This window comes from Grammomys surdaster, unplaced genomic scaffold (genome assembly GCF_004785775.1).
Source record: "Grammomys surdaster isolate TR1022 unplaced genomic scaffold, NIH_TR_1.0 190, whole genome shotgun sequence".
In the NCBI taxonomy this organism is placed as follows: domain Eukaryota; kingdom Metazoa; phylum Chordata; class Mammalia; order Rodentia; family Muridae; genus Grammomys; species Grammomys surdaster.
In genome coordinates this window covers 1,585,003-1,611,847 of record NW_021604635.1, presented here as the reverse complement: position 1 = coordinate 1,611,847, position 26,845 = coordinate 1,585,003, and the positions used below count along the sequence as shown (strand labels likewise).

At 43.5% G+C, this 26,845-nt stretch overlaps 1 protein-coding gene across 1 annotated transcript in view; it reads left to right on the top strand.

Moving 5' to 3' along the window:
* The window catches only part of Snx3 (sorting nexin 3), a 32,881-nt gene extending 6,457 nt beyond the window's left edge, over nt 1–26,424 (top strand). The window contains exons 2-4 of the mRNA XM_028769067.1: nt 16,128–16,223; nt 23,408–23,532; nt 25,710–26,424. Of these exons, the coding sequence (XP_028624900.1) occupies nt 16,128–16,223; nt 23,408–23,532; nt 25,710–25,815 (327 nt within the window). The 3' untranslated portion in view covers nt 25,816–26,424. The remainder of the gene's footprint in view (nt 1–16,127; nt 16,224–23,407; nt 23,533–25,709) is intronic.
* The last annotated feature ends 421 nt before the right edge of the window (nt 26,425–26,845 follow it).

Below are 26,845 nucleotides of genomic sequence, written 5' to 3'. Positions count from 1 at the left end.
TGGTGTATTCAGATGTTTTAAACCTTGGAAGGACATTCCAGTATTGGCGTGCTTGAATTATAGGAGTTGACATCAGTAGGTAAGATGTGGCTGAAAACCAACTGAGAAGATTGTCAGAGTCTGCTGTGAAGAGGAAACCAGGAGAGTGTTGGTCTAATGCTGTGAAGGGTGGAATTTCTCCTTTGATAGCCGTTATATCGGAAGTACGTGAACAGTCTGACCACACCAGAGCTCCACTTACTAGATGCAAGTGTACTCTCCTCAGAACTTTGAACCTCCTCTTCTTCAGAACAGTTTTCCTTCAGCAGCCTTATCTGCTCTCATGAGGTATCCCATAGCACTTGGATTTAATGTCCCCTTTGTAGAGATTTGCTGACTCTGCCTCACTAGACTAGCTTTACTTCCTGTGTGCCTTAGTTGCCCTATTTCATGTTTGTGGCTTTCTGTGGTTCCTGTATCTCACACTAGAAGTTTCTAAAGGATAAAGACTGTCGTACCTACCCTTGTCCTACACCATACGCTGCTCAGCACATAACGGACACCTACATTCACACCTGTTTGGGACATTAGCTTGCTGAAGGTCATAGCTCTTCATGGTGAAGCTGGGCTTTAACTCTTTCTAGTAGAGTGTATACTTGTTATACCATCACACATCCACATCATGTGGAGAGCTTCTGAGCCCATTAGACATACTCTTAGGTAGACAGGTGAGGTCTGGGCAGTGGTAGTTTAAGAAGCATCTCAGCAAGGCACTTTTAACACTTAATTAGGGATTGTCTTTGTGTACACTGTGTTGTCTCTCCAAGAAATACAGGTAGACAGTAGGGAAGACTAAGAAAAACACAGCTACACTTTTACGTAGCCTTGGTGGGATTAAAAGGCTTCTGAAATAGTTGTAAAAAATACAAATATGGCAGATCCAATGGAAAAAAAACCGTGGATAGTTTCCAAAGATAGAAAATGTGTTTTGAAGGAGAGGCAATTTAATAGGTTAAAAAATGTCAGTGTCTACCGCTTGGTATTTGAAAAGAAGAGACCCAAGCTGTATTCACCTAAGTCAGGTGGTGTTACCTCTAGGCACATCTATTTTATAACATGAAAGAAAGCTGGAAATCAAGAAAAGGCGAATACATGTTTAAGGGGGAAAAATTGTAGATTTGAGTAGTTTCTGGGGCCCAGTTCATGACTGACTGCTCAGAACACTGAGTTTAATAAAACGTGGTAGCTCACACCTGCAGTGGCTGGAAGGAAGATTGAGGGGTTTGAGGCCAGCTTGGGTAGCTCACACCTGCAGTCCTAGCACTTGTGAGGCTGGAAGAAAGATTCATAGAGTTTGAGGCCAGCTTGGGCTTCACAGTGAACTCCAGGCAAGCCCAGGCTGCTCAGTGAGACTCTCAAAAAAATAAGTTTACACCATCCTAAAGCAGGACTGGATTTTTCTAATCAGTTTTTGTTTCTCACAACCAGCCAATAAATGAAGATTTATAAACTATTGTGTGTCAAATACTGTATTGGTTAGATGCTTGACTAAAAGATGAGGAGCCCTGGGGGCTGGGTATATTGGCACACACTTTTATTCCAGCATAGTGACTTGAGTTAGCCCTCCAGCAGCCATGTAAAAAGCTAGTTATGATGGCAGTGGGAGGTGAAGATGGAAGAACCCTAGAGCCAGCCAGCATAATCTGAGAGGCCTAGGTCCTGGTGAGAGGCTCCTGTCCCCAGTGTGGATGGATCCTGAGGAACAGCACACGAGACTGACCTCTGGCCTCCACACGCACCTGGATGCATACACACACACTCTGTGTCTGTCTGTCTGTCTGTGTGTTAAATTGACGATGGGGAGAAGGAAAGAGGTAAGTTCAGTTCCAGCTTGGTGCATGCCTGGTGAGAATGTGCATGATATGTGGTAAGAACCCACGACAGGCCAGGAGTATGGGTGCAGAAGATGGGCCAGTAGAGGGAGCACCTATGTTTTCTGTACTTGCCTGCCAGCATCTTGGTTTATAGACCTGCCTGTGTCAAATAATACTGATACTGGATTCCAACCACGTGATTCCCCAGGACTCCTTGTTACTGACTGAAACATTTCTCTGCCCTATTTTGGCTCCATAGTCCCCTTTCCACTTTTATGTCTCCCCACATACAACACACAAGTAAGTTTTCAGTTGTACATATGAGAGAATGTAGTATTTGTCTTTCTGAACCCAGCTTCACCTCATTCCATTCCCACTTATTTCCCTACAATGTCACAGTTTCATTCTTAAAGCTGAATACAATTCCATTTCATGTAAGTACCACATTTTCCTTACCCATTCATCTGTTAATGGACACCAAGGCTGGTTCTGGTTCTGCACACTAGCAGTTATGCATAGTGCAGCAGTGAACAAGGGCGCCTCTGGTTTGCTCACAGGATCCCTAGACCTAGAGCGGTATATCTGGGTCATATAAGTGATGAACCGTCATACTACTGGCTGTCCGTGTTCTAACTAACACCCATACAACTTTTTTTATTTTTAAATGATAGCCATTCTAACAGGGTGAGATAAAGTTTTCTTGTGGTTGTTTTGTTTTTGGTATGTGAGGGTATTGGTGTACACATCCATGGTTTACCAGTGGGATTCAGAAGATAACTTAGGGAAGTCTGTTCTCTTCAATATTTGGGTCCTGGGGATTGCAGTGAGGTGGTCAAGTGTGGGGACACGTGCCTTTACCAGGGAGACAGGATCCTGAAGCATAACTGGGTTAGACTGGCTGGTCAGCAAGTTCCTGAGATCCTCTTGTCTCAACCTTTGGGTGCTGGGATTACAGGTACATACCACACTACCCTTTTTTGGGTATCCAAACTCAGTTTCTAGGGTTTGTGTGGCAAACTACTGGCCCTCTGAACTGTTTCCCCAGACCTCTATACATTTTTTTTTTTTGATGTACACACACAAACACAATCTTCAACTGTGACATAATTTCAAGCTTTATTTATTGTCAGGCTTTTAACCCACCTGAATTCTAAGCAAGGTTCTAGAATCAGTAGTGTCACATTTTTTTTTCATGCATTAGAAGAAAAGTCCTTTTGCAGCTTGTGGCTCTAAGTATCAAAGTACAAAACATACCCAAAGTTTTTTAGCTAATAAATACGTAACTGCACAATTTCCCTGAACTTTAGGTAGACTTTAGAATAAACAAAAGCAATGTTTTTTCATAAGGCCACATGAAGGCTAAGTGTATAAAAGGTACTTGGCCCTGATGCTGTAAGATTGGCACCCCAAGTTTAGTCTCCAGACACACTCAGTTAAAGCTGAAAAAAGAGAACCAAATTCCACTAGATTGTTTGAATATACATGCACACATCATATGTATATACAAAAAGGTTTTTTTGGTTTTTCTTCAAGATAGGATTTTTTTTTTTTAATGTAGGCTTCGCTACTTTAGACCAGGCTGACCTCGAATTCAAACTGCCTGCCTCTGCTTCCCATGTGCTGAGATTAAAGGTGTGTGCCACCACCATGCCCAGGTTAAGAATTTTTTAATGTCTATATCATGTCAGTGGTCACCTGCTGTCCCCACACTCGATAGAGACAGGAGATTCAGTAGTTGATGTCCATTTTTTAGTTAATATCCTGCTCTACATAGTGAGTACCAGACTATGTAGAGAGACCTTGGCTAAGAGAAAAAAGGAGAGCTTTAGGTGTTTAGACCATCAATTATGAATACAGTAGTGAATTACTTAGCAGTATGTTCTCTGGTCTCTGCTCTAGAATTTTCCTGATACAGTACCCAGCAATCACTTAAATTTGCCAGAGGGTATTTATTTTGATTTCATGTATATGAGCATTTGCCCTAATGTATGTCTGTGCACTGTGTGGATACAATGCCTGCAGAGGCCAGAAGAGGGAGTCGGATCCTCTGGGACTAGTTAGGATGCTCGTGAGCTGCCATGTGGGTGCTAGGAATTACGCCCAGCTCCTCTAGAAGAGCAGTCTGTGCTCTTAGCCTCTAGCAATCATTTAAGTTGGGATGTTAGAGTTATACTACCAGATGTTATCTTAGTCTCTCAGAAATTGATTTTGGCTTGTTCAGTTTGTGCTTATTTGATCATAAGTGATGGTTGACATCTAAGATGTACAGAACAGCTCTTGATGAAGGAACCAGGGTCTACTAGAACATGGCGGCTCCCTGACTTTCATTGGCCTTCGGTCTGTTTTAATTACTTGTCACTCTGTCTGGTCACTGGTACTTGTGTGCCAAACTTCAGGTGTGGATTGACTTCACACCCCATTCTCTTAAGTGATCTCTTGATAACCTTGTTTAGGCGTTTTTCTTTTTTAAGACAGGGTTTCTCTGTGTAGCCTTACCAGGCTGTCCTGGAACTCACTCTGTAGATCAGACTGACCTTGAACTCAGATTCAACCTGTCTTTGCCTCCCAAGTACTGGGATTAAAGGCTTGCACCACCACAAGTCACTTATTCTTAATGCTTTGACCAGTTATGAGTCTGCAGTATATACTGCCCACTGCAAAAACAACTTCTGATTAAAGTTAACACTGTCTATGGGGGAAAAAAACAAAGCCACAAAACTTTGAAGACAGTTTGACAGAGGCATATCATGTCCATTGTTTCTATTCATTGTGTATTTTAGGGATTTGCCTGTAAGTCTGTAGTGTGAACCGGTTTCTCTGAGCAGAAGTTGTTGGTTTTTTTCTTCAGGAGGTTTTAAGCCTGGCCCCTTGGGGTCACCTCTGTGTCATCTTACACTAGTGATTAGCCACTGGTCAAAGGTTATACATAAATACATTAAAAGCTAGAAAAACTTGCTTTTGGAAGAGACCAGTGTGTAGGCTGAGGAATGTGTTCAAACTTCAGGCGGTTTATGAACTTGCCCTAGCTTTTACATACAAGATTCTCATGTTTGTTTCTGTCCTTTATCTGTGGAAGGCGTCACATTCAGTTGTAGCTCTGTAGATAACCCGAATTCCTAACGTCCAGTCTTTCTCATGCTTGTAGCTTTTTGCAAGCGCACTCAGTCTTTCAAGCCACCCAAGAGAAGATAGGAGCTTATCAAGGCTTGTCGTGGCTGTTTCTCCTCTATTCATCAGGTCTCTTGGTTTGTTGCTTACCTTAGAATTGCAGTCTTGGTTTCCTGTGGTATTGGTCCTCCCCAATATTCAGTTTTCAAGAACACTTTTTTTTTCCTTTTAGCAGTATACCTGCAAATACAACTTTATTATTTTCTCTGTCATTGCTGGATTGAAGTGGGAACTGGGATGATAGTAACAGACCTGGTCCAAAATCCCACTCTTCTCTGTGATTCAGTAGCAAGTTGTTGGAGCAGCATCTCACGTAGCTTGCACTGCCTCAAATCCAAAATCCTCCTACCTCAGCCTCCCGAGAACACAGATGTTAGGCTCTCACCATGCCCAGACGTAGTTTTTGTTAGTAAATGCTTTTCAGCTTGCTTATGCCATTTCCAAAGGCCAGATGTCGGTAACTCAGTTGTCTACTTCCGTTGCTACTTTTAGGGAAGAGGTTTTATTGCGCTCACTCCAGTTGCACCCTTGCCTACTTTGGTGATACTAAAGATACCCCAAGGCCTGGTACTAGTCGAGCACTCCATCACCGAAGCCTACCCCAGCCTACTTCTATTTTATACATTTCTTTAATGCTCTATAGTTTGAAGACAAAAGATCTTACCTCATGTTGTTGTTGTTGTTGGGTGGGTGGTGTGGTGTGTGTGCACCTCTATTGAGATTGTGCTGGGGCATGTGGGTGGGAGCAGAAGACGACTGTCTACTATAGTGTGGGATGTGAGCATGCCCTGCTTCTTGAGGTCAAGGGGATTCTGTGGATCTGTTCCTCCTCCTACAACTTTCACATCAGAGTTCCAGAAATTGAACTCAGCTCCTCAAGTAGGCTTGAGTAGCAAGTGCTGTCACCCACTGAGTCATCTTGCCAGGCAAGTTTTATTCTTTTATGTAAACAAACTCAATTTCTCTGGCACAGTTTATTGAAGAGAAACTTATTTTCCTTTCTTTTTTCCCCCTTCTTTCCCTCTTTGTCAAAATTACTAGACCATAGTTTTTCTGGGTCTATTTACAGGACTTCCCTCTTTTCTCTTTTTTCATTTTTTAAAAAAGTATGTATTTATGTGTGTGTGTGTATGTGCATATGTGTGTGTGTATGTGCGTGCGCGCGCGCGCGCGCGCACACACGTCCCACCTGAGCTGGCACAGATGTGGAGGTCAGAGGATAACTTACTCAATCAGTTCTCTCCCACCACTTGGCTTCTGAGGATCAAACTCCCTTGGTCAGTTTTTGGCAGCAAGTGTCTTTACCCACTGAGTTATCTGGTCAGCCCGTACAATTTCATTATTTTTAATTCAGAAAATGTAATGCCTCTAACTTTTTCCTTTTTCAAAATTGTATTAGTTGTTCAAAGTCTTTATTGGATCTCTAAGAATTTTAAGATTATTGAATAGAGCCACTTAACTAATAATCTTTCCCCATTTTTACATCCTAGAAGAACTCACAGTGGTTTTTGCATACCATTCCCAGTTCACATTTCTCATTGTATTCTGGAGCTTTATCCAAGGCAACATATTGTGCTGTTCATATTTATCTTAGCGACATCAAAATTGATTTATGTTCAGATTCATGAGTTTTTGCCTTATTCATGTTAATAAGTCTTGGCTGTAGTTTTCAACTCTGGCTCTATCCTAGGATTTCTTTAAAATGCTGATGGCTAGATACTGCTTGTGGTATCTTGTGGTACTTTGAGTTTCAGAGAACACTTAGTCACTGGTTGGTATCCCTTTTTGGGGGAGATCTAGGTGGTGCAGACTTGATGGAGGAAGTATGTCACTTGGGGTAAGTTTTGAGATTAAAGCTTCAGGCCCCTTCCAGTTTGTTCCTTCTGCTTTGTGCTTGTGGTTCAAGATGTGAGCATTTTCTGTGCACACACCTTTAGTTCCCGCACTGTGAGCGTGGTCTATACAGAAGGAAAGATCCTATCTCAGAAACAGAAAAGGAGCAAAAAAGATGTCAACACCCAGATTCTCTCTCCCGTTGCTGTTCCTGCTATTGCTTCGGAGCCTTCCTGCCATGACGTGTCTTACCCTCTAAGCCCAGATACACTCTTTATTCCACACACTGCTTTTGGTCATTGTCTTTTACCACAGCAGCAGAAAAGTTACTGCTCCACCACCGTAGGCCATGTGGATGCCCTTCTAGGTGGGAGTCATTTCTAGGTGCAATTCTTGCGGTTGGACAAGTTGGGAAGATACATAATAAGTACAAATTTAAAATTTTTGCATATATAAATTTTCAGGGACGTTAGATTAGTAACAGATATGTTCATTTATAGGCCTATTTCTTCTACCATAAGTACATAGAATTAGGTAATTGTAAACGTATACATGATTTTCCTTTATAGTGGTATTATATATTTCTGTTAAAAGTTGTTCATTGAAAACTTTTCATGTTGTTGGTAGTTCATAAATGAAGGCTGTGAACAAAGTGGGAAGAATACATGGAATTAGTTGGTTTATACATTAAACTAGTTTAAATAACTCTTTGTTGTCCTTTTTGGAAATTATACCATAAAGCATACTTTCTTACAATAATGAGGAATTGTATCATTAGAGGGCCATGTCCTTAGTTTTTAAAAAAAGACGAAACTAAATACCTTGGCCTAGTCACAATCTCCATTTCAAAGGTTCTTCAGACTAGAAGCTTATTCTTCGTGTAAGTGACTTCTCTGCAGCCACATTTAGGAGTTCATCTAGGTTATAACCGTATCTCTACTTACCCACGCTGTTCTGGATTGGGTGAAATGAGCATCCAGAGGGCTGGAGGGAGGGAGAGGCGATAGCTAGCTCAGCGCTGCAGCTTATCCTTTATCTCTAGATGCAGGAGTTTAAAGAAACGCACTGCTGACCGAGAGAGCCTGGAGTGGGCATCCACTTACACCTCTTAGGATTGGCTGAATAGAGTGTGCTCTATTGAGTGTACTTTTGATGTTGTTGCCAGTCTTTTTCAAATGCACACGTGACACTATCTGAAGAAATACTAGAAACACCTGGTAAACATTTCTCTCCTATCTGTGGTTAAGCTATATTCAGTTGATTGCATTTTAAAGCGTGGTTTTCTGCCTGGTATCAGTGATAATTGGGTTACATATAGGGTGTATGTGAGCTGCTGGCTTTCGTAGGTCAGCCAGTTAAGTGTCTAAGACTAGCGATGGGGCAGCTTACTTACTGTGCCTAGACTTGAAGGGAGTGTTTGTTTTAGAGCTCTGTACCATGGGTTCAGAAATCTGTCCTCTCTGTCCATTTGGAGTCCTGATAGTCCTACCCGTGTGAGTCATGGTACAGTTTTGGGAGGGAAAAAAAGGCTGATTTTAATTTGTTTATAAGTAGCAAATTAAGAATACAGGCTACCAAGATCTTGCCTAACATTGCTACATTTTGCTTCTGGTGTTTAAAGTACATTAGCAGCAGAAAGGTGGTACTGCATTTCTGGCTTTTGTTCTTTTCTAGTTTCCTCTTGGTTTTTGAGACAAGTCCTCAGTAGCCCATGCTGGTCTCCTACTTGGTGTGTATCTGAGGATCGTCCTGAGCTCTCTATCCCCTGCCTCTCCTTCCCACGCACTGGGCTTGTAGGAATGCACCAGCAGGCCTGCTTCTTTTTCTCATTTTCTTTGTGTTCCATGATTTTGTAATCTAGTCTTTCTCACGAGCTTAGAAGAATTCAGTTATCAATTGCAAATGACTAGGCAAGAATGATATATAAGAATTGTACCCATCACCCTGGATTTCTTTTGGACAGAGATAGAGAGAGCCTTTCCTTCTTCCTGCCAACTCCACTATAAGATCTCTTCATGTTTTGTATGCTGAATCAACAGATCGTGACCATAAAACACAATCTGTTTATTCACACAGTATTTGGCAGGGAATGGTACCTTTCTGCAGTAAAAACTAGTCTCTGTCTTAGTGATAAAATCAAGCACACAGGTTTGGTGGTGTAACTAATTAGTAAAACCCATGCTTAGCATTCAGGGCCTGTGTTTAGTCCTAAGTGCTGATAAAAATAAATTTTAGGCATATTGACCCAAATATATGAATTCCCGAGAAGCAGAATTTGTTTTGTCCTCTTAAAAGTTTGTAACTCTTGAACTATATAAAGGACAAGTGTTAAAGGAAGGAGAGATGATGCTTGAAAGAGGCAAAGACAAGACTGGGTGACCAGACAGGTGATCTAGTGCTCACCTAGATGTGCATAGCCTGCACTCAAGCCCCAGCTCTGGGAGGAGGAGAAAAGGCAGAGGTTGAGGGAGTCGATAGAGGACGGGGAAGGAGACTGAAAGTTTACTACATTGGAGAAATCTGCCAAGGCAGAGACTGTCCCATCACAGTGTGAACCAAGCACTTCTGAGCACAACAGCTGGGGTCCTCAGAAAGCTTTGGTATCCCTGCCAAAACACATGGCGTGGAACTAGTCATGATGGGACAAAGCCCACCATAGATTATAGCTCAAATGGCTGCCCCTGAGCAGTGTGGTTTTTACTAGGAAGGAGAGCTGGAGTGGAAGCAGGTAGAGCATACACTGTTCTTGCAGAGGGTCCGTCAGTGTCCGACCTCTGCAGGCCCCTGCACACTTGTGCATATACGTGGACATAGACATACATACATGCATGGACATTTAATCTTATAAAATAATGTAAAGGTCTGAAGGAATAGTTCAAACTCATTTTGTAGCCCAGGTTTGCCTATAACCCGTTATTCCAGCCTCCTGAGTGCTGGGGTTACAGGCATAAGTCATCAATCAAACCCATACCCCCATACTTACTTTTTCAAACCATTATTTTTACTTTTATGATTGTGTGTTAAGCCTCTATGTATGTCTTTGCACGTAGTGCCTGTGGAGGCCAGGATGTATCTTTGGATCCCCTGGGACGAGTTATAGATAGTTGTGGTCTTCCTTGTTGGTGTTGGGACTCTAGCGTGAGTTCTCTTGAAGAATGGCCTGGGCTCTTAACCACCAAGCCATTATGCTCTGGACCCAAATTATTAAGTATTTTAGTACATATATGTAGTGACAATTCTGGAATGTTGGTTTCTCTTTTAAAAAAAACCAGAAATATTGTAAGAATGTGTTTTTGTTTTAATCACAAATGTGGGGCTATGGGGCTGCTTGGAACTGACTGCAGCAGCAGCAAACATGTTTTTTCAGGTTTATCATAACTCAGTACCCTACTGTGATAAAGTGAACCTGGGTGCATAAAGGAAGAGTGGATGCCCAGCTACAAGTGAGCGGCTCTGTTACTGTAGTAAGCGGCTCTCAGCACGAGCGTCAGTGGTCTTCTTCCTCTTATCTTTACAGACGCAAAGGCTAGCTCTTAGAACATGGGAATTACTGCCTTTTAGGTTATTGCAAAAGACTTATAAAATATGTTGCTAACTTAGAGAAAATAGGGAAGCAACATACAGGGTATTGAATTATACTGTAACTTTGTTTCGTTTTGTTGTCTGTTCCCCTTTACAGTCTTTTAAAATGTCCAAGTAAACAAGTAAAACAAAGATTCACAGGCAGCCTTCCCATTGTCCCTCCAGAGCCTCCCCCCAAGCACTGGGCTGCATCATGTCTTCCTACAAGTACTCTGTTCAGAGACACATGGGGCTGAGGAGATGGCTCAGTGGATGAAATGCTTGCTGTAGAGTGTGAGAACCTGAGCTCAGATCCCAGCACCCATGTAAGACCTGGCCGTGGTGGCACAGTCCTGTAACCCCAGCACTGACTGGGTAGGACCAGGCAGCTCCTGGAGGGTTTCTGGCTCCTGTTTAGCCAGTCAGAAATCTCCAGGCCTCAGCGAAAGAACTTGTCTCAGTAAATTTTTTTTATTTACTCGGTGTGGGCACATGCATGTGTGCATGCACCTGTGTGCTCACATGTGACAGAGTACAAATGTGGAGATGAGACAGTAGCCTGTGGGAATCAGTTCTCTTCTCCGTCCATTATGTGGGTCCCAAGAGTCACTGTCAAGGTCATCAGGCTTGGCTGGCAGCAGCTGCCCCTACCTGATGAGCCATCTTGTCAGTCCATCTTTTGTTGTTTTTGTTTGTTTGTTTGTTTGTTTGTTTTACCTGGTACTTAAAAGTTGCACACATTAAGGTGAAATGTATGTTGTGCACCTATAAGCTTAGTTCTCAGGAGGCTGCTGCAGGAATATCAGAATTCAGGGCTGTTCCAGGGCCACAGAGTGGTAGACTATGTAGGGAACATCTGTCTCAGAACAACAGAAATGTTTACATAATGAAATATTATCAGCTAAATATGATGTTTAAATACATGTTAGAATGAAGTCTAAATAGATCTGAAACATACTTTTTTTTTCTGATTAAAAACATTCAAAATAATTTTGCATAGCTTTTTGAAGTGTTAGGATTCGTATCTCGCTCACCCTACCTCACGGTGTTCACTGAGCAGCCCTCCTGCCCTGTTCCTGATGAGCTGTCTTCCTCTTACTTCCTAAGAACATGCGGACCAGGCAACAGAATTGTTCTAATTCACGGCCACACACACCAGGTCTTTCAGCTGTCCTTAGAGACACTTTATCATCCAGAGAGAGTGGCAGTAGTAAGACTGACCCCTGTTCTCTGGAGCACATGTGCTCTTTCAGAGGACTGCCGTTTGGTTCTCAGCACCCACATTGTGCAGCTCACTGCTAGCTGCCTGTGATTGCAGCACCTAGGAGCCAGTGCCCCTGGCCTTTGGACACATGCACTCTCAAACGCATGTGCACTTATAATCAAAGAGAAAATCTTTATTAAAAAAAAAAAGCCAGCTCTGAGGGAGACTGCACGGCCAGCCTGAGCTATATATATTGAGCCCTGTCACAGTGTCATTGTCCTGGTCACATTGCTCATTTTTCTGCTTTTGCTGTTTATTTGTTTCCCAGTTTTGGGGTGTATGGCTGATTTAATGTAATAGGGAAGGGATGTAAAGGCATTCATTGGAGGAGGGGCACTGAGATCAGTCCCAGGGCTTTGCACATATCAGGCAAGGCTCCATTGAGGAACTAAACTCCAAGTCCTATTTGTGGTGTTTTAACCACACAAATTCAGATTTTTTTATATCATTTCTATTTTCCTTGGTGTTCATGAGCTTCATGAGGGATTGGACTGCATTTTATTCATCGTTTTAAATGATTCCATATTTAGCACTGTTGTCTTATAGATGCTTGGTAAATAGTCTGCCAAAGTTGGGAGGTGGGGAATATCCAGCCTCAGGCCTTTTTATAAGCATTAAAGAAATTGCAAGTAGGCACACAAGAGTGTAGTCAGATAGCAGTAGCTCAGTGGTTCAGACAGAAGCATGGCGGTTTTTTTTTTCTTTTGACCAGGTAAGTTGAAGTGATCTTTTTTTTTTTTTTTTTTTTTGGTTTTTCGAGACAGGGTTTCTCTTTATAGTCCGGGCTGTCCTGGAACTCACTCTGTAGACCAGGCTGGCCTTGAACTCAGAAATCCGCCTGCCTCTGCCTCCCAAGTGCTGGGATTAAAGGCGTGCGCCACCACCGCCCGGCTGAAGTGATCTTTAATGATCAAGACAACTTCTTTTTTAGACTTATTTTATGTGAATGTTTGGTCTCTGTGCGCATGTGTGTACCGTACCATGTGTCAGTTATTGTCCACAGAGGTCAGAAGAGGACTTTAGGTCCTCTGGAGCTGGACTTACAGAAAACCGTGAGCCACCATGTGGGTGCTGGGGACTGAATTTGGGTCCTCTGGAAGAGTAGCCAGTGTTCCTGAATGCTAAGCCTCAGGAAGCTTGCTTGATTCTTGAGACACAGAGCACAGGCTGGCCTCACACTTAAGTAGCTGAGAGAGACTTTCTTTTTTCTCTTCTTTTTTCCAAAGGGGAGCGGGTTTATTCGGGGCAGAGGGCAAAGGTAGGGAGAGAAACGGGAGAGGATGGTGGAGAAAGAGGAGAGAGAAAGGAGAGAAGTAGAGACTGGCCATGACCATGTGGAGAGAGGGGGAAGGGAAGGGCAGAAGGGCGAGGAGAAGCTAGAGGCAAGAGAGTAAGAGACTAAGATTAGCCAGAGAGACTTTCTGATTGATGCTGGCTTTGCTAGCTGCCCCTGAGATCAAGTAGGAAAAACGTTGACAGACACCCATTGTCAAGCCCAGTATTCTAAATGTAATGGGAAAATAATATCCAATTGTTTGTTTGTTCTTACAGTGCTAGAGGGTCTCTGCATTCTGGGGTTCCCGTCATTAGTCTGTCACACACTAACCAGAGTTTCCTGCTAGACCTTGTCAGAACTCCAGTGTAGCACTTGTCCAAGAAGACAAATTATAGCCAGCTGAGTAAACCTAAAAGATCCCTTTTCAAATATAAAAACTACTAGCTAATATAGAAGGGAAGAGACTTTCCCCTCATTCCTCACTCAATTAGAGAGAATCAGATATAATCATGATTGTGTCAAAAGTTCAAAAGGGAAAATGGGATGTAAAATGAGCTGAGTTGGCTCCCTTCCCTCAACATTGTACCTGTAAGCTTGATATGTTGTTTGAGAGATTAACTTTACAGACTTCCGTACCCAGAAGTATGAAAATTCTTGGGGACCTCATTTCACAGGCTTGATCTTAGCATACTGAATAAAGAGAGCAGTTAATCCCTTTTGTAAAGTAATTTGAGAGGAGGGAATTCAGAATGTAAAATCTCACCTGCAGAAAATACTCAGCTCTGTAAAGACCTTTCTATCTTTAGACACTTACAAAGACTTAATATTTTAATGCGGAAGGGTGAGCCTGGTTAAAAAGCCACTGGGTGAAATTAGAGAGAAATAATCCAGTGCTTTCTTTCTGGGAATTATCATCCTGCTCTCCAGGGGACCTGATTTTTTTTTCTTTCTGAGGAATGAGAATGCTGCTCTGTATAGCCAGCCAGCATCTCTTAAATGCAAGCTTGACTTTAGTATAATAAGAGTCTTGTTAGGTGCAATTTTTCTCCTAGTCATTAATACAATGAACAAATGTTGTGGTTACCTGGGAAAGAAAACTCAAGTGCTTTTAAACCTCTTGTGAGATCTGGTTTCATGCTTGAAACCTATACACTGTTATGCTCAGTAGCATCGGTAGAAGGCTCCAAGCTTTAAGCTGTACAACATAGAAGTTAATACACTTTGGAAAAAATCGACACCACTACAAACGGAACGCAGGGCCCTGAATAGAAGGCATTCTTGTGTTTAGTGGCGGCATTAAGGTTAGCAAGTGAGTAGAATGTTCGCAGCCATGGCCACCGCCGCAGTGGATGCTACAGCACTGTGCCTTGGTCTACACAACAGGAAGCACTCTCCTCCAGGCGGCTTGCAATTTTTTTTTCTTCTCAGCTATAAAGCAGTTTTCAGTTCCCGAAGTGCAATAGTGAATTAAGAATAAAATTCACCCGAGAGAGTCGGTCGTATTGGGTGGGGTTTTAATAGAGCTCGGCACTTGCTGCATGGGGTAGTTTCTGAGCTCTATGGTGGACTGTGTGGCAGGGCAGCTCTGAGAGCCCAGGCTGCCTTTGCACTTGATACCCCGCTTTGCCTCCAGAGAACAAGGATTATAATTCTCACACACATACTAAAATGTTTTCTTCTGCTAATGTTTTTAATCATAAATAATTTCTAATAGATTTAGTGGTTTTCCTTTTTTTTTTTTTTCCCTCTGCTAGGGATTGAATCCAGGACCTCGGTTTTCCAGTTAAGCACTTTACTACTGGGATGCATCCCATCCCAGCCAATTCTTGTTTGTATGTTTTTTAACATTTATTTATCTGTGTGTGCACACATGCTACAATACCCATGTGGAAGTCAAGACAGCTTACAGTAGTTAGTTCCTGCCTGCTCTCACATGAGTTTCAGGGACTGATTTATAATTGATAGAAAGTTCACCTTCACTTCTCTGGCTGGCAGGACCCTCATGGTACTGGAGCAGGATTGGTGGTGCATATTTTTAATCTCAATGCTCTTAGGAGGCAGAGACAGAAAGATAAGTCTGTGAGTTCAGGATCAACCTGGTCCACATAGGGAGTTCCAGAATAGCCAGGGCTACATAGAGAAGCCTTGTCTCAACCTCCCTCCACACCCACCCACTCAACCCACAAAGTTGACAGAAATAGCAACAAGTAGCCTTTAGTCCAAAAATTATGTTGCGTTATGACTAACCTCGGAATACTCAGCATCATGGTCTTAACATATCCTCTTCCTGTACATGAATATGGGCACGTGCCCACCAGTACAGTAGCCACAGAGACCAGAAGAAGGTATTGGATCTCTTGGAACCCGTTACAAGTGGTGTGAGCCATCCAGCATGGATGCTGAGAACGGAACTTGAGTCTTAGCTGCTGAGCTATCTCTCCAGCCCCTTAGTTGCCTTTCTTATGTTGGGAGGGAGGTGTTTTTTGTTTTATATGACTCCTAATTTTCTGCTAGTGATAAATAAAGAAATTATAACACTCCCTGACCTTTGGGCATTTTTAAAGAAACCAATTAAGGATAATATCACTTCTTCAGTCTCCTAGAACCCATGCTAAAAAGCTGGATGACATGGTGGCAGGCTTCAATAATCCCAACTCTCCTACAGCAGGATGAGAGGAGGAGCCGGAAGACTCACTCAGAGCTGGCAGGCCAGACGGACAAGAACACACAGCTCAGCAGCTAAAACAAGACACCCTACTTCAAAACACGGTAGAAGGAAAGACCTAACTCAAAATGTTGCTCAGACCTCCACATGCACACCCACACCCTCTCTCACACATGCAAGAGAAATGAATTTCAAAGGAGAAAACAAAAAACAAAGTTATGTTTTTGGACTGGAAATGAGTCTCAGGTTAGTGTGAGGAGCCGCTGCCCCAGCCCTGGCATTGCAGAAAGAAGAGCGGTCACTGGCCAGGGCAGGATGACGGCAAGTTCAAGGCCTGCCTGGACTACGTAGTAAGGGGTAGTCAAGGCGTAGCCTGGGTGATATGCTTAATAACTTTATGGTGTTTGTACGGTGACCACGTTTGTCACCTTATCGGTGTGGCAGACATCATCTCTTTTTCTGATAGTCTTATGTACTTCAACTCAGGAGTGACTGTTTTGGTTTCAGACAAATCTTCCCATCTTCAAGCTGAAGGAATCTACTGTGAGAAGAAGGTACAGTGACTTTGAGTGGCTTCGAAGCGAACTAGAGAGAGAGAGTAAGGTAAGACGTTACAGTGAAGCTGTGCCTCATTTACCCTGTAACTCGAAAGCAAAACATGGCAGGCAGTTCTAACTTAAGATCTCCAGAATGTGTCTTAAAGTGGGTGAAAGCCAGTCCAGGGCTTCCCACCGTCTGTACCCGAATAGTGGGCATTTGTCCTCACTGTTGAGAGCGCTTGCCTTTTTCTGCCCAGTAGTGCCGTTGAGCTTCTGCAGCTTGACATTTGAATAGCCCTCCTCATTTGAACAGCCTTCCTGCTGTTCCTTCCTCATCCTCAAGGGCAGTATATTTTTCCAACTTTGTTTAACTCATAGTCTGCATTTTTTATTATTTCACATGTATGCAGAAGTTTCATAAAATAATGATCATACTGTTTGATGCATCGATATTCAGATACACTTTTGGGTGGCTATAGGAGACTGATGGGCAGGTGTGTGCTCATATGAAGACCTGGAGACGCCTTTGAATGTCTTCCTCTATCACTTTCCACTTTACTTTTGAGACAAGATCTCTGACGGAAGCCGAAGTTTGGGTCAGCTAGGCTGGCTGGCTAGCAAGTTTAGATCCACTTCATCTACCCCAGGTTATGGAATGGCAGGCACTGCCACTTCCTGGTTTAATATGGGCGCTTGGAATCTGAACTCGTGTCCTCATGCTACACGTTCTAGCCCTTAGATCGTTTGTATGAGTGGGAGTATGTTTTGAGACAGAGTCTCAGAGTCTCATGTAACCCAGAATGGCCTCTATGTAGCTAAGGAGGCTGACCTTGGTCTGTCTCCTTCTGAATGCTGGAGTACAGGCATGTTATCACACCAGTTTCCATGTGATGTTAGGGAACAAGCTTGTGTACGTGAGGGGAGCAATCTACAAACGGAGCCACCTCCCAGGCCTAGGTTTAAGTGGTGACAATGGTCCACTAATGTATTGCTGCCTGTACTTTGAAAGACACTGTTGTATACCTTGCTAAGAATTGTCTGCTCTTAGAAGAAAAATGTGAGGTTATTTTGTAACTAGAATGTAGTAGAAAGAAGTTGACTCAGTAAAATAGAAATGAAAGGAAAATAACTCCAGCCAGGTAAAGATGGCCAGATGGGAGACAAACATCGTATGTAAGTCATAACATCCCTCAGAACTGTAGTTCAGATAAACCTGGACTTCTTACAGCCATGTGGGAAAAAAAGCCCTGAAAGTGGGACAGGAAGCCCGGAAGCAGACAGGTGGGCGTGTCAATTTAGTCTGTGAACACAAGACTCGCCCTGTTATTCTAGGAGTCAAGGAGGAGCTCTGAATACAGGAAGATCCCTTTTAAGGCTCTCACATCCGGTTAGAGAAGTTGCAGTGGAGAGAAGGAAAATACTTGCCTTCAAAAGGAGCACATCTCCTAACGTAGCTATAATCCATAAAGTTGTGACAGGAATCTCAACAGGAGGTCTGTGTGCACTTAGCAGATTCAAGCTTTAGAATCAGAACGTGGTTGATGGTATATTGAGCATGTATTATTTGTTCTCCTGGATACCAAGAACATACTTTAAGGATGTAGCAGTTAAAACTTGGGGGGCTGGAGTATAGCACACCTGAGAAACCTTATATATTATATTGCTTTTGGGCTGTGCACACAGACTAGCAGAGTGTGAGGAGTCTAAAAACTAACCCATGTTTTTATAGAAGATTAATTTATAACACAGATAACGTGGGTGAAGACCAGGAATGTATCTCAGCGACAGAGTACATGTACCAAACCACACCCATCTTTACCAAAACCACATGATAATACCTGCCAATGGATAGGTGAATTCAGTTAAAGACTTTGAAAACTCTGAAGAGTATTGAGGAATACAGCCTATGGCTTCAGTAGATGACCGCAGAGATAAGAAGCAGAGATAAACGTCATTAGGCCAGTCCTGGTGGCACATGCCTTTAATCCCAGGAGACAGAGGCAGGAGGAGCTCTGAGTGCAGGCTAGCCAGTTCCAGGACAGCTAGGGCTACAAAGAGAAACCCTGTCTCAAAAAGCAAATGTATGTGTGTATATATATATATGCGTATGTATATATGTGTTAAAAAATAAAATAAATTGAACAATTTAGGAAAATAAAGAAAAAAACTAAATGACCATGAAGTATTTTGATAGACTGCATTTTTTCTTCATATTATATATTATATAGCTTATATGCTACACTGAAGTGTGTTTTTTTTTTTTTTTTCTCGAGACAGGGTTTCTCTGTGTAGTCCTGGCTGTCCTGGAACTCACTCTGTAGACCAGGCTGGCCTCGAACTCAGAAATCCGCCTGCCTCTGCCTCCCAAGTGCTGGGATTAAAGGCGTGCGCCACCACCGCCCGGTCCTACACTGGAGTGTTTAAAGTGATTTATTTATTTTTATTTTATGTGCATTGGTGTTTTGCCTGCATGTATGTATGCACGAGGGTGTTGGATCCTTTTAGAATTGGAATTATAGACAGTTGTGAACTGCCATGTGGGTGCTAAGAATTAAACCAAGGTCCTGGAAGAGCGAGCATCCAGTGTTTCTGACCATCTCTCCAGGTCCTGGAGTGTTTAATAAATGTTGCTGACTATATAATTTCCCCCCAGCAACTGCTTTATTAAGAGATAATTTGCATGCTAAACAGTGATATAATTCACCTAAGATATTGAGAATTACACTGCCATGACCATAGTGGAGGAACTCATTATCATCGATGGCCCTTTTAAAGGAAGCTTCCAGGCTTGGCGTGACATCCCTGTAAGTGTCACAGCACTAAGGCAGCAGAGGCGGGACTGGGAAAGTTCATGGTCTATAGATTTACAGGTCCAGACCAGCTAGAGCAACATGACAAGACCATCTCCAGAGAAAAGGACGAAGAAAGAGGGAGGGAGAGAAAGAGTAAAAAGGAGTCCTGTGTCTCTGGGTGGTAATGAGCAGTTTCTTCCAAGTTCCTCCTTGGTACTCCTGTTAGTCACTTATGTTCTCTATGGCCTTGACTATAAACGGGAGCACAAAATACCCAGTGTCGTCGTGTTTTTGAGGTTTTATCCTATTGTAGCACATATCACACTTGTAGAAAGGATTTTATTTTGCCCTCATGAGTATGCATATCAGGTGCTTGAGGAGCCCAGAGTAGGGCATCAGATCCACTGAACTGGAGTTACAGGTGGTTGTGAGCTGCTGTGTATGTGATGGGAACAGAACCTGGTCCTCTGTAAGAGTTACAAGTGCTTTTAATTGTTGAGCCATCTCTCTAGCCCATCATTGATTTTTATTGCAAAATAGTAGCCTGTTGTATAGAAATACCATTTTTTATCTGCCCAATACTTTTTCTTTTTAAAAAGATTTATCATTTTATGTGTATGAGCGTTTACCTGTCTGTGCTCTGTGTGTGCAGAGACCAGAAGGTGTCAACTGTCCTGACACTGGACTTGCAGATAGTATGCGCTGCCATGTGTGTTCTAGAAACGGAACCTGGGTTCTGTGGAAGAGCAGTCATGCTCTTAGCCAGTGAGCCATGTCTCCATCTCTCAGTAATTATTTCCCTTCATTTGATGGCTTAGGAATGAAACCCAAGGACTCACACGTTAGAAGAATGCCCATCCACGAAGATAGATACTGATCTCTAGCAATTCATCATTTGATAGGCACTTAGGTTGTTACTGTTCTTGAATAGACACCTAGGATTATGTTGCTGGATTACATAATTTAAAATTTTGTTATTACATGTCGATATGTATATGCATGCCTGCAGTCATGAGTGCCACAGAGGTGACAGGACAGCTCTCAGGAGCGATTTCTCTTTTACCCTGGAAGTAATCAAATGAGGCTTGGCAGAAGTGCCTTTGCCCGCTGATCCATCTTGCCAGCCCATAACTGCCCCCTGCTCCTTTTGAAAGTTAAGTCTGTGTAGCCCAGACTAGCGTCCAGCTCACCTTGTAGCCCAGGTTGGCCTCTCAGCTCCTGTGCCATTGTACCAGTATTTGCAGCGTTTCCCATTCCTGCCCGCGGTGTGAGTGAGCACCCCGGCTCTCCCGTGCTCTGTGTCCCTCTTACCCTTTTTGTTTGTTTTGTTTTTCAAGACAGGGTTTCTCTGTGTAGCCCTGGCTGTCCTGGAACTCACTCTGTAGACCAGGCTGGCCTCGAACTCAGAAATCCGCCTGCCTCTGCCTCCCAAGTGCTGGGATTAAAGGCGTGCGCCACCACCGCCCGGCATCCCCCTTACCCTTGTTGGTTGTGTGAGGAGTGGATTACTGTGCTGCGGGTGTGCTTTGGTGGATAATACTGCTGCCGAGCTTTGCATTCACCCATGGGCTGGGTCTGCTCTTTGCAGAGATGTTTACTGAGAGATTTTGCCTGTTTTTTTATTACATCACACTGCCCTGCAGGCTTTGTGGGCCGTTCTACTTTGTACTCGTGAATGTGTTAAGCATTTTGGGAGTCCAGCCTCTTTGAACATGTTTGGGAAGATGACATCATTGGGAAGAGCAGTGCACATGGGTCATTCTGTTGTTTATTGATTCGTTTCAGAGGCCTAAGCTAGACAGCAAGTGACATTCAGTATGTTTGTCATCATGGTTTGATTCTTTAGCTTTCAATATTATACGGCAGAGATCCTCCTTTTTACCCACATATGGAAACAAATACAAGAAGTGTTTGTGTGTTTGTTGTAGACAGGGTCTCATGCAGTCTAGGCTGCCCTCAAACTCTGTGTAACAAGAGGGAACCTTGAGGTCTTTTCTTTCTGCTTCTACATGTTGAAATCATGAGTGTGCCCTACTACTCCTGGCTGCAGATTGATAGAAAGAATTCTGATCAACTTTGAATGTATGCAGCAGTCAGTCGAGTGCCTGCCTCTGATGCATAGAGCCCGAGCTCAGTTCCCAGCACTACACAAACCCAGTGTGACGGCACCTGCAGGTAGTCCCAGCATAGGAGGACCAGAAACATAAGGTCATCCTTAGCTACATAAGGAATTTGAGGCCATCTAGCAAAGGTTCTTAGTTTCTTTGATGTTTAAGAGGATCTTTGCTAGAGAAGCCATTCATGACTTTTGTAGGCCTGCTGCCTGTAAGGGCCATTCTAATGACTGTTTTGAACATTGTTAGGAAGAATATATGTCTATAGAAAAGAAAGCGTCTACATGGGGGCCAAAGCTCATAATCCTAGGTGGAAGCAGGGGCGTCAAATTCAAGGTTATCCTCAGCTACATAACAAGCTCGAGGGTACCCTGGGCTACAGGAAACCTTATCGAAAAAACAGCAAGGCAGAGAAATCTTACATATGTATTTTATCTTGAATTAAAGATGATTATTTAGTACACTGGTTCTATTATGTTTGGTTGGGGTGGGTTGTTTTGTTTTGATTTTAAATTTTGTATGCCAGGGAAGGCGTCCAAGTCTCTTGGAAGTGGAGCTGCAGAGTTGTGAGCTGCCATGTACCTTCTGGGAGTGAAATCTGGGTCCTCTATAAGAGCAGCCCTGCTCAGTGAGTTTCCCTGCAGAGCATCTTGCCACCTTTTTAGGTTTTAGAGACAGGGTTCCTTTTGTTTTGTTTTGTTTTTCGAGACAAGGTTTCTCTGTGCAGCCCTGGTTGTCTTGGAACTCACTCTGTAGATCAGACTGGCCTCGAACTACAGAGACCTGACTGACCTTGTCTCCTGAATGCTGGGATTAAAGGTGTGTGTCACCACCACTGCCCAGCCTTTTTTTCCTTAATAGACGGTACTGTAAGTGTGGATATTCTTTCTTCCCTCCCTGCCAAGGCACTGTTATAACTGTGGGATGGGATCTTTTCTCTGCTGTAAAGTCTGTGCAGGTTTTAACATTTAATTTGACAAATTGCCAATATGGGAAAGAGATATGTTGGTTCTGACACAGACTTCTGGAAGGAAATCCTTTCATCTTAATCATCGGAGAGCAAGTCTAGGAAGGGATTGCAAAGTTTATCTTGAGCATCTGGTTTCTTGTTTATTTCTTTGCTGCTGTTTTCTGTTGCTCCCCCACTTATCTGCATTTGAACTGGTCCTTTTATTTTAACTTTATTGAGTTACTATTATAGGGTAAATTTGTAAAGAGACAGAGCCTGCTGCAGAGCACGTGTCTACAGTGCTGTCACTCCAGAGTCAGGCAAGTTCAAGGGCTGCATAGGAAGGACCAGGGGCTTAGAGCTGAGCTCCTGGGCTGGGGCTGTAGCTCCTTAGTTGGGGTGCTGGTTAGAGTTACAGCCCCTAGCACCATGGCAACAGGAGTATTTTGATAGTGTTTGTTTTGTTTTAAGACAGGGTCCCATGTAGCCCATGCTAACCTGAAACTCCTGTGGTAGCTGAGGCTAGCCATGAATTCTGATCTTCTGCATCACTTTCCTTGCTTGCCTAACATGCACAAGGCCCTGGTGAATGAAGTCCCAGGTCCCAGTGGAGGAGGGGGTACAGCTGGGATGTGCGACCCGAGGATGGACAGAGGAACTGGTGAACAGCTAGGTGCTGACTGAGGAACCAAGTGATTTAGAAAATTCCCAGAAGGGGAAGCTGAGTCCATATCATGTTGAGTGGGAAGGACTGAATCATCTGTAAGTGGGAAAGGAGGGATGAGAGGTTTTGGAGGAAGAGTAGAAGAGGAAGTTTGGGGGAAAGTTGATGGCTTGTTAGAAGATGCACATGGCTGAAGACGGGCAGCGCCCCCACCCCACCCCTGGGTGAAGCCACGCTGCAGAAAGAGCCTTTTATCCTTTAGCTGGGGCTTGAGTTAGCGCAATGAAGCATTGTCTTTCCCACAGAAGTTGAGGGGCTCAGGAACCTTTGTCTCAGTGTCAAGTGACAGGATGTTGTCTTTAATAAGTTCAAGAAGAAACCTTTGGGGACCCCACTTTGAAGGAGCCTTGGCCCTGTGGACTTGTCCACATCCACAGCTGGCCTTCTTGCCTCCAGAGTCATGTCTTGTTTTACTGTGGTTTGTTTGTTCCTTTGATTTGGTTTTTCCAGTGCTGAGAATTGAACCTGGGCCTCACTCTTAACTGAGCTACCTTCTCTGCCTCCTGTTGCTTTCTTCTCAGTTGTGTATTTAAACATGTTTGAGAATAAGGTGGCAGTCCTTGTGAGGGCATTCTCCAGGGATGGCCTTGGCACCTCCCCCTGTCCCACAGAGCGGCCATTGGCTGCTGGGCTGCCATCGCCAGGACTCACTTTGCTCTGTTGTTTTAGGTTGTGGTTCCCCCACTCCCCGGGAAAGCATTTTTGCGGCAGCTTCCTTTTAGAGGAGATGATGGAATATTTGATGACAATTTCATCGAGGAGAGGAAGCAAGGGCTGGAACAGTTCATAAACAAGTAAGTCCTTTTCCCCGTGCACGCGCGCGGGGGCACCCGCGCGCTGTGAGGCACTAAGGACCGCTGCTCCCTTTCTGTTCATTCAGTGTTTGACTGTGTGTGTTTGGATGCTTGCCTGTATGTGCGCCATGCGTGCTGGGAATCGAACCCAGGTCCTCTACAAGAGCAGCCAGTGCTCTTACCTGCTGAGCCATCTTTAGCCTTGACTATTCAGCCTGTCATTTTAAATGTTAAACTAAATCCATGCCACCCTTCCCTTTAGCCATTTCCAGCCTTTTTGTACTGTCTAAATGAACTGAAAGTACCCCCAAGTTGAACACCACATGGTAAATAATGCTGACACTCTTTTGAGTTGTTGAAGTGAGGGATTGTGTGTTGACCTAAGTTTTATTTCTGTTCTTGGATAATTTATGCAAATTACATTTAAAATTGCATCATTCAGAAATAGTTTTACTTGTGATTCTGATTTAAGATATATTCTCTTGTGAGTAATAAAATGTACAATATATTTGCAATCATTTTGTTTGATTGCAGGTAGTAGTATTATCAATGTGTTTTATGTAAAAGTGTACATTGTAGTTTTTTCATGGCAAAATGTTCTTTTGGGAAAAAAAGTAAGAAAATTTATGATTGTCTTCTAGTAGCTGTCAATTGATAAGCTCAAACCAGTATTATCACTCCTTTCTCTTTCTTTTTGTCTTTCTGCATGCCTGCCTGCCTGCCTGCCTTCCTTCCTTCCTTCCTTCCTTCCTTCCTTCCTTCTTCCCTCCCTCCCTCCCTCCCTCCCTCCCTCCCTTCCTTTCTTTCTTTCTTCCTTTCTTTCCTAAGAGATGTGGCCCAGCACTAAGGAAGCTAAGCAGAAGTATTGCAATGTCACACCCGGCTGAGACGGACAGACAGACCGACTGACAGACTCTCTCTCAGCTCAAGCAGTGCTCACTGTTGTCCCTGAGCTGGGCTGTAGCAGCTCGCCGCAGCACCCAGTGTAATTATGTACCAGTCGTGAGGTCTACCCAGTTAGCCAGCTCTTAGAGAAGATGGTTGTGGGAGCTACACATTCACACATTCATTCTAACTAATAATTTGGTTTCTGTGAGAGGTGAATCAAAGCCTGTAACTTTGTTACCTTCTTGACACACAACCATGTGTGTCTCTCTCTGAGAGAGAGAGAGGGAGAGTGTGTGTGTGTGTGTGTTTTCTTTGTTGAAGACTGGACTCACTGTGTAGCCCAGGCACTGAGATGACAGGTGTACACCAGCACGCCCCCTGCAGTTGCCTTTCTGTGAACATAGTCTTTGAGAAAGCAGAGCTCGGTCTGAAGCACAGGCTGCTTGCAAGTTGCAGAGGAGAACTTGGCCGGGAAAGGAGAAGAGCTCCTAGGCACTGTGTGGTTTATCAGTGACTGTCCTGGATTTCAAGTTAACACCTATATACCCTGTTTTATTTTGCCCAAGCTGGCCTCAAACTCAAAGCTCCCTTGCTACATGTTCTGGGATTACAGGCATGGTCTAACATTCCTAGTTTGGATCCTGTACATTTAAAGATTTTAATAATACATGAACTATTTCACATGTATCAATAAAATGTTTTTTTTTTAAAGATTTATTTATTTATTATATATGAAGCTGTCTTCAGACACACCAGAAGAGGGCATCAGATCTCATTACAGATGGTTGTGAGCCACCATATGGTTGCTGGGATTTGAACTCAGGACCTCTGGAAGTGCAGTCAGTGCTCTTAACCACTGAGCCATCTCTCCAGCCCCCAATAAAATATTTTAAATAAATTTCTTAGGCATGTACCAACTGATAAAGCTAACTCGATATGCATTCCATTATGTTTACTTTGTGCGTGCGTGCGTGTGCGCGTGTGCGCGTGTGCTTGCGCCTATGTGAAGGACAGAAGATAATTTGCAGACTCTTTTCTTTCCTTTTACCAGGTGAGGCCCTGAGGACCATACTCAAGTCAGCAGACTTGCCAAAAGCTCCCTTGCCTGCTGAGCCACCTTTTATAAACCCAAGGGAAAGGCCATTATTGATACCATAGCTTATGGGTCATCAGGGTACTGCTTGCATTCCATAAGTTGTACATGTTTCCTAGCTTTAAAGTATGTTTGTTTTGACTCCTCCCACCACCGTCTTTAATAAACAATGGACCAAAATTTTGTTTATTTCCAGGGTCGCTGGTCATCCTCTGGCCCAGAATGAACGTTGTCTTCACATGTTTTTACAAGATGAAATTATAGATAAAAGCTATACTCCATCTAAAATAAGACATGCCTGAGTTTGGCAAGAAGAAGTAAAACCCGAGACCATCAATGATTCATCCACACCAATGAAGAAGTTGTAACTAACTTAGCATGCTGCACAGGCGCTGGTATAACACGTCCTGGGTATACTAACACTCACACTCTCCCTTCCATTCGCTTTGTTTTGGCAGTTGACAAGATGTTATTTGCTTTAGTGAAACTCCCTCGCTCCAGCCTTCTTTCTAAGTAGCTCTTCCCGCTGTGTCCCTGTGCACACTGTAGCCTCCCAGCCCCATAGACCCTGCTGTGTCCTGACTAAAGCTGCCGACTTGCTCTCACAGTTCCTGTGTCATGTTTGCTTCTTGGATCTGATTGACTAGAGTATTGCTCCCCCATCCCTTGATGTGTGATGTCACCACTTGGTCCTAATTTATGTGCAGGAGCACGACACCATTCGTCTCCAGTGCCACACATATGAGGTGAACTTTGTGTGCAGAATGTGTCTTCCTTCTGACCTGTAATCCCCTTCACATGAAAGATTAATGAGGGAAATCTTTATATTCTGTATAAAAACAAAATCAAATTTATATACTAAAATCATTTGTCTAAAATTTAAGTTGTTTTCAAATAAAAGTTGAAATGCATTCCTGTGTGCTCTGATTGCATGGCCTCCAGAGCCTGGCTTCTCCAGCTGTATACTGCCATCCCCCTTTGCTGAGAGGGGTTGTACACTCACTCTCAACTCCATTCCTTTTTAAAGGCCAGTGGTATCAAATAGACTACCACCTTTTGAATGGGGCTTTAAACAATGGGAGCTGGGCGAGCTTCCTTGGCTTACAGCCCTGTTGGGAAGGACTGTGTGCTGACAAATGCTGTGTAGTCTGGAGTCACTCTGTGGAAGGCCATGCCTCCTGTTCTCAGCAGCTTTTCCCAGGCATACGAGTGACTTGCTGGAACTTAGCAATGGTGTAGTGAGTTGGCAGAGGTCTGCTCTCTATCATTTGGCTTGGCTTGTTGGCAGGCTCTGTCCTTTCGAGGAGAGAAGAGCACAGCCTTGCAGCCTGA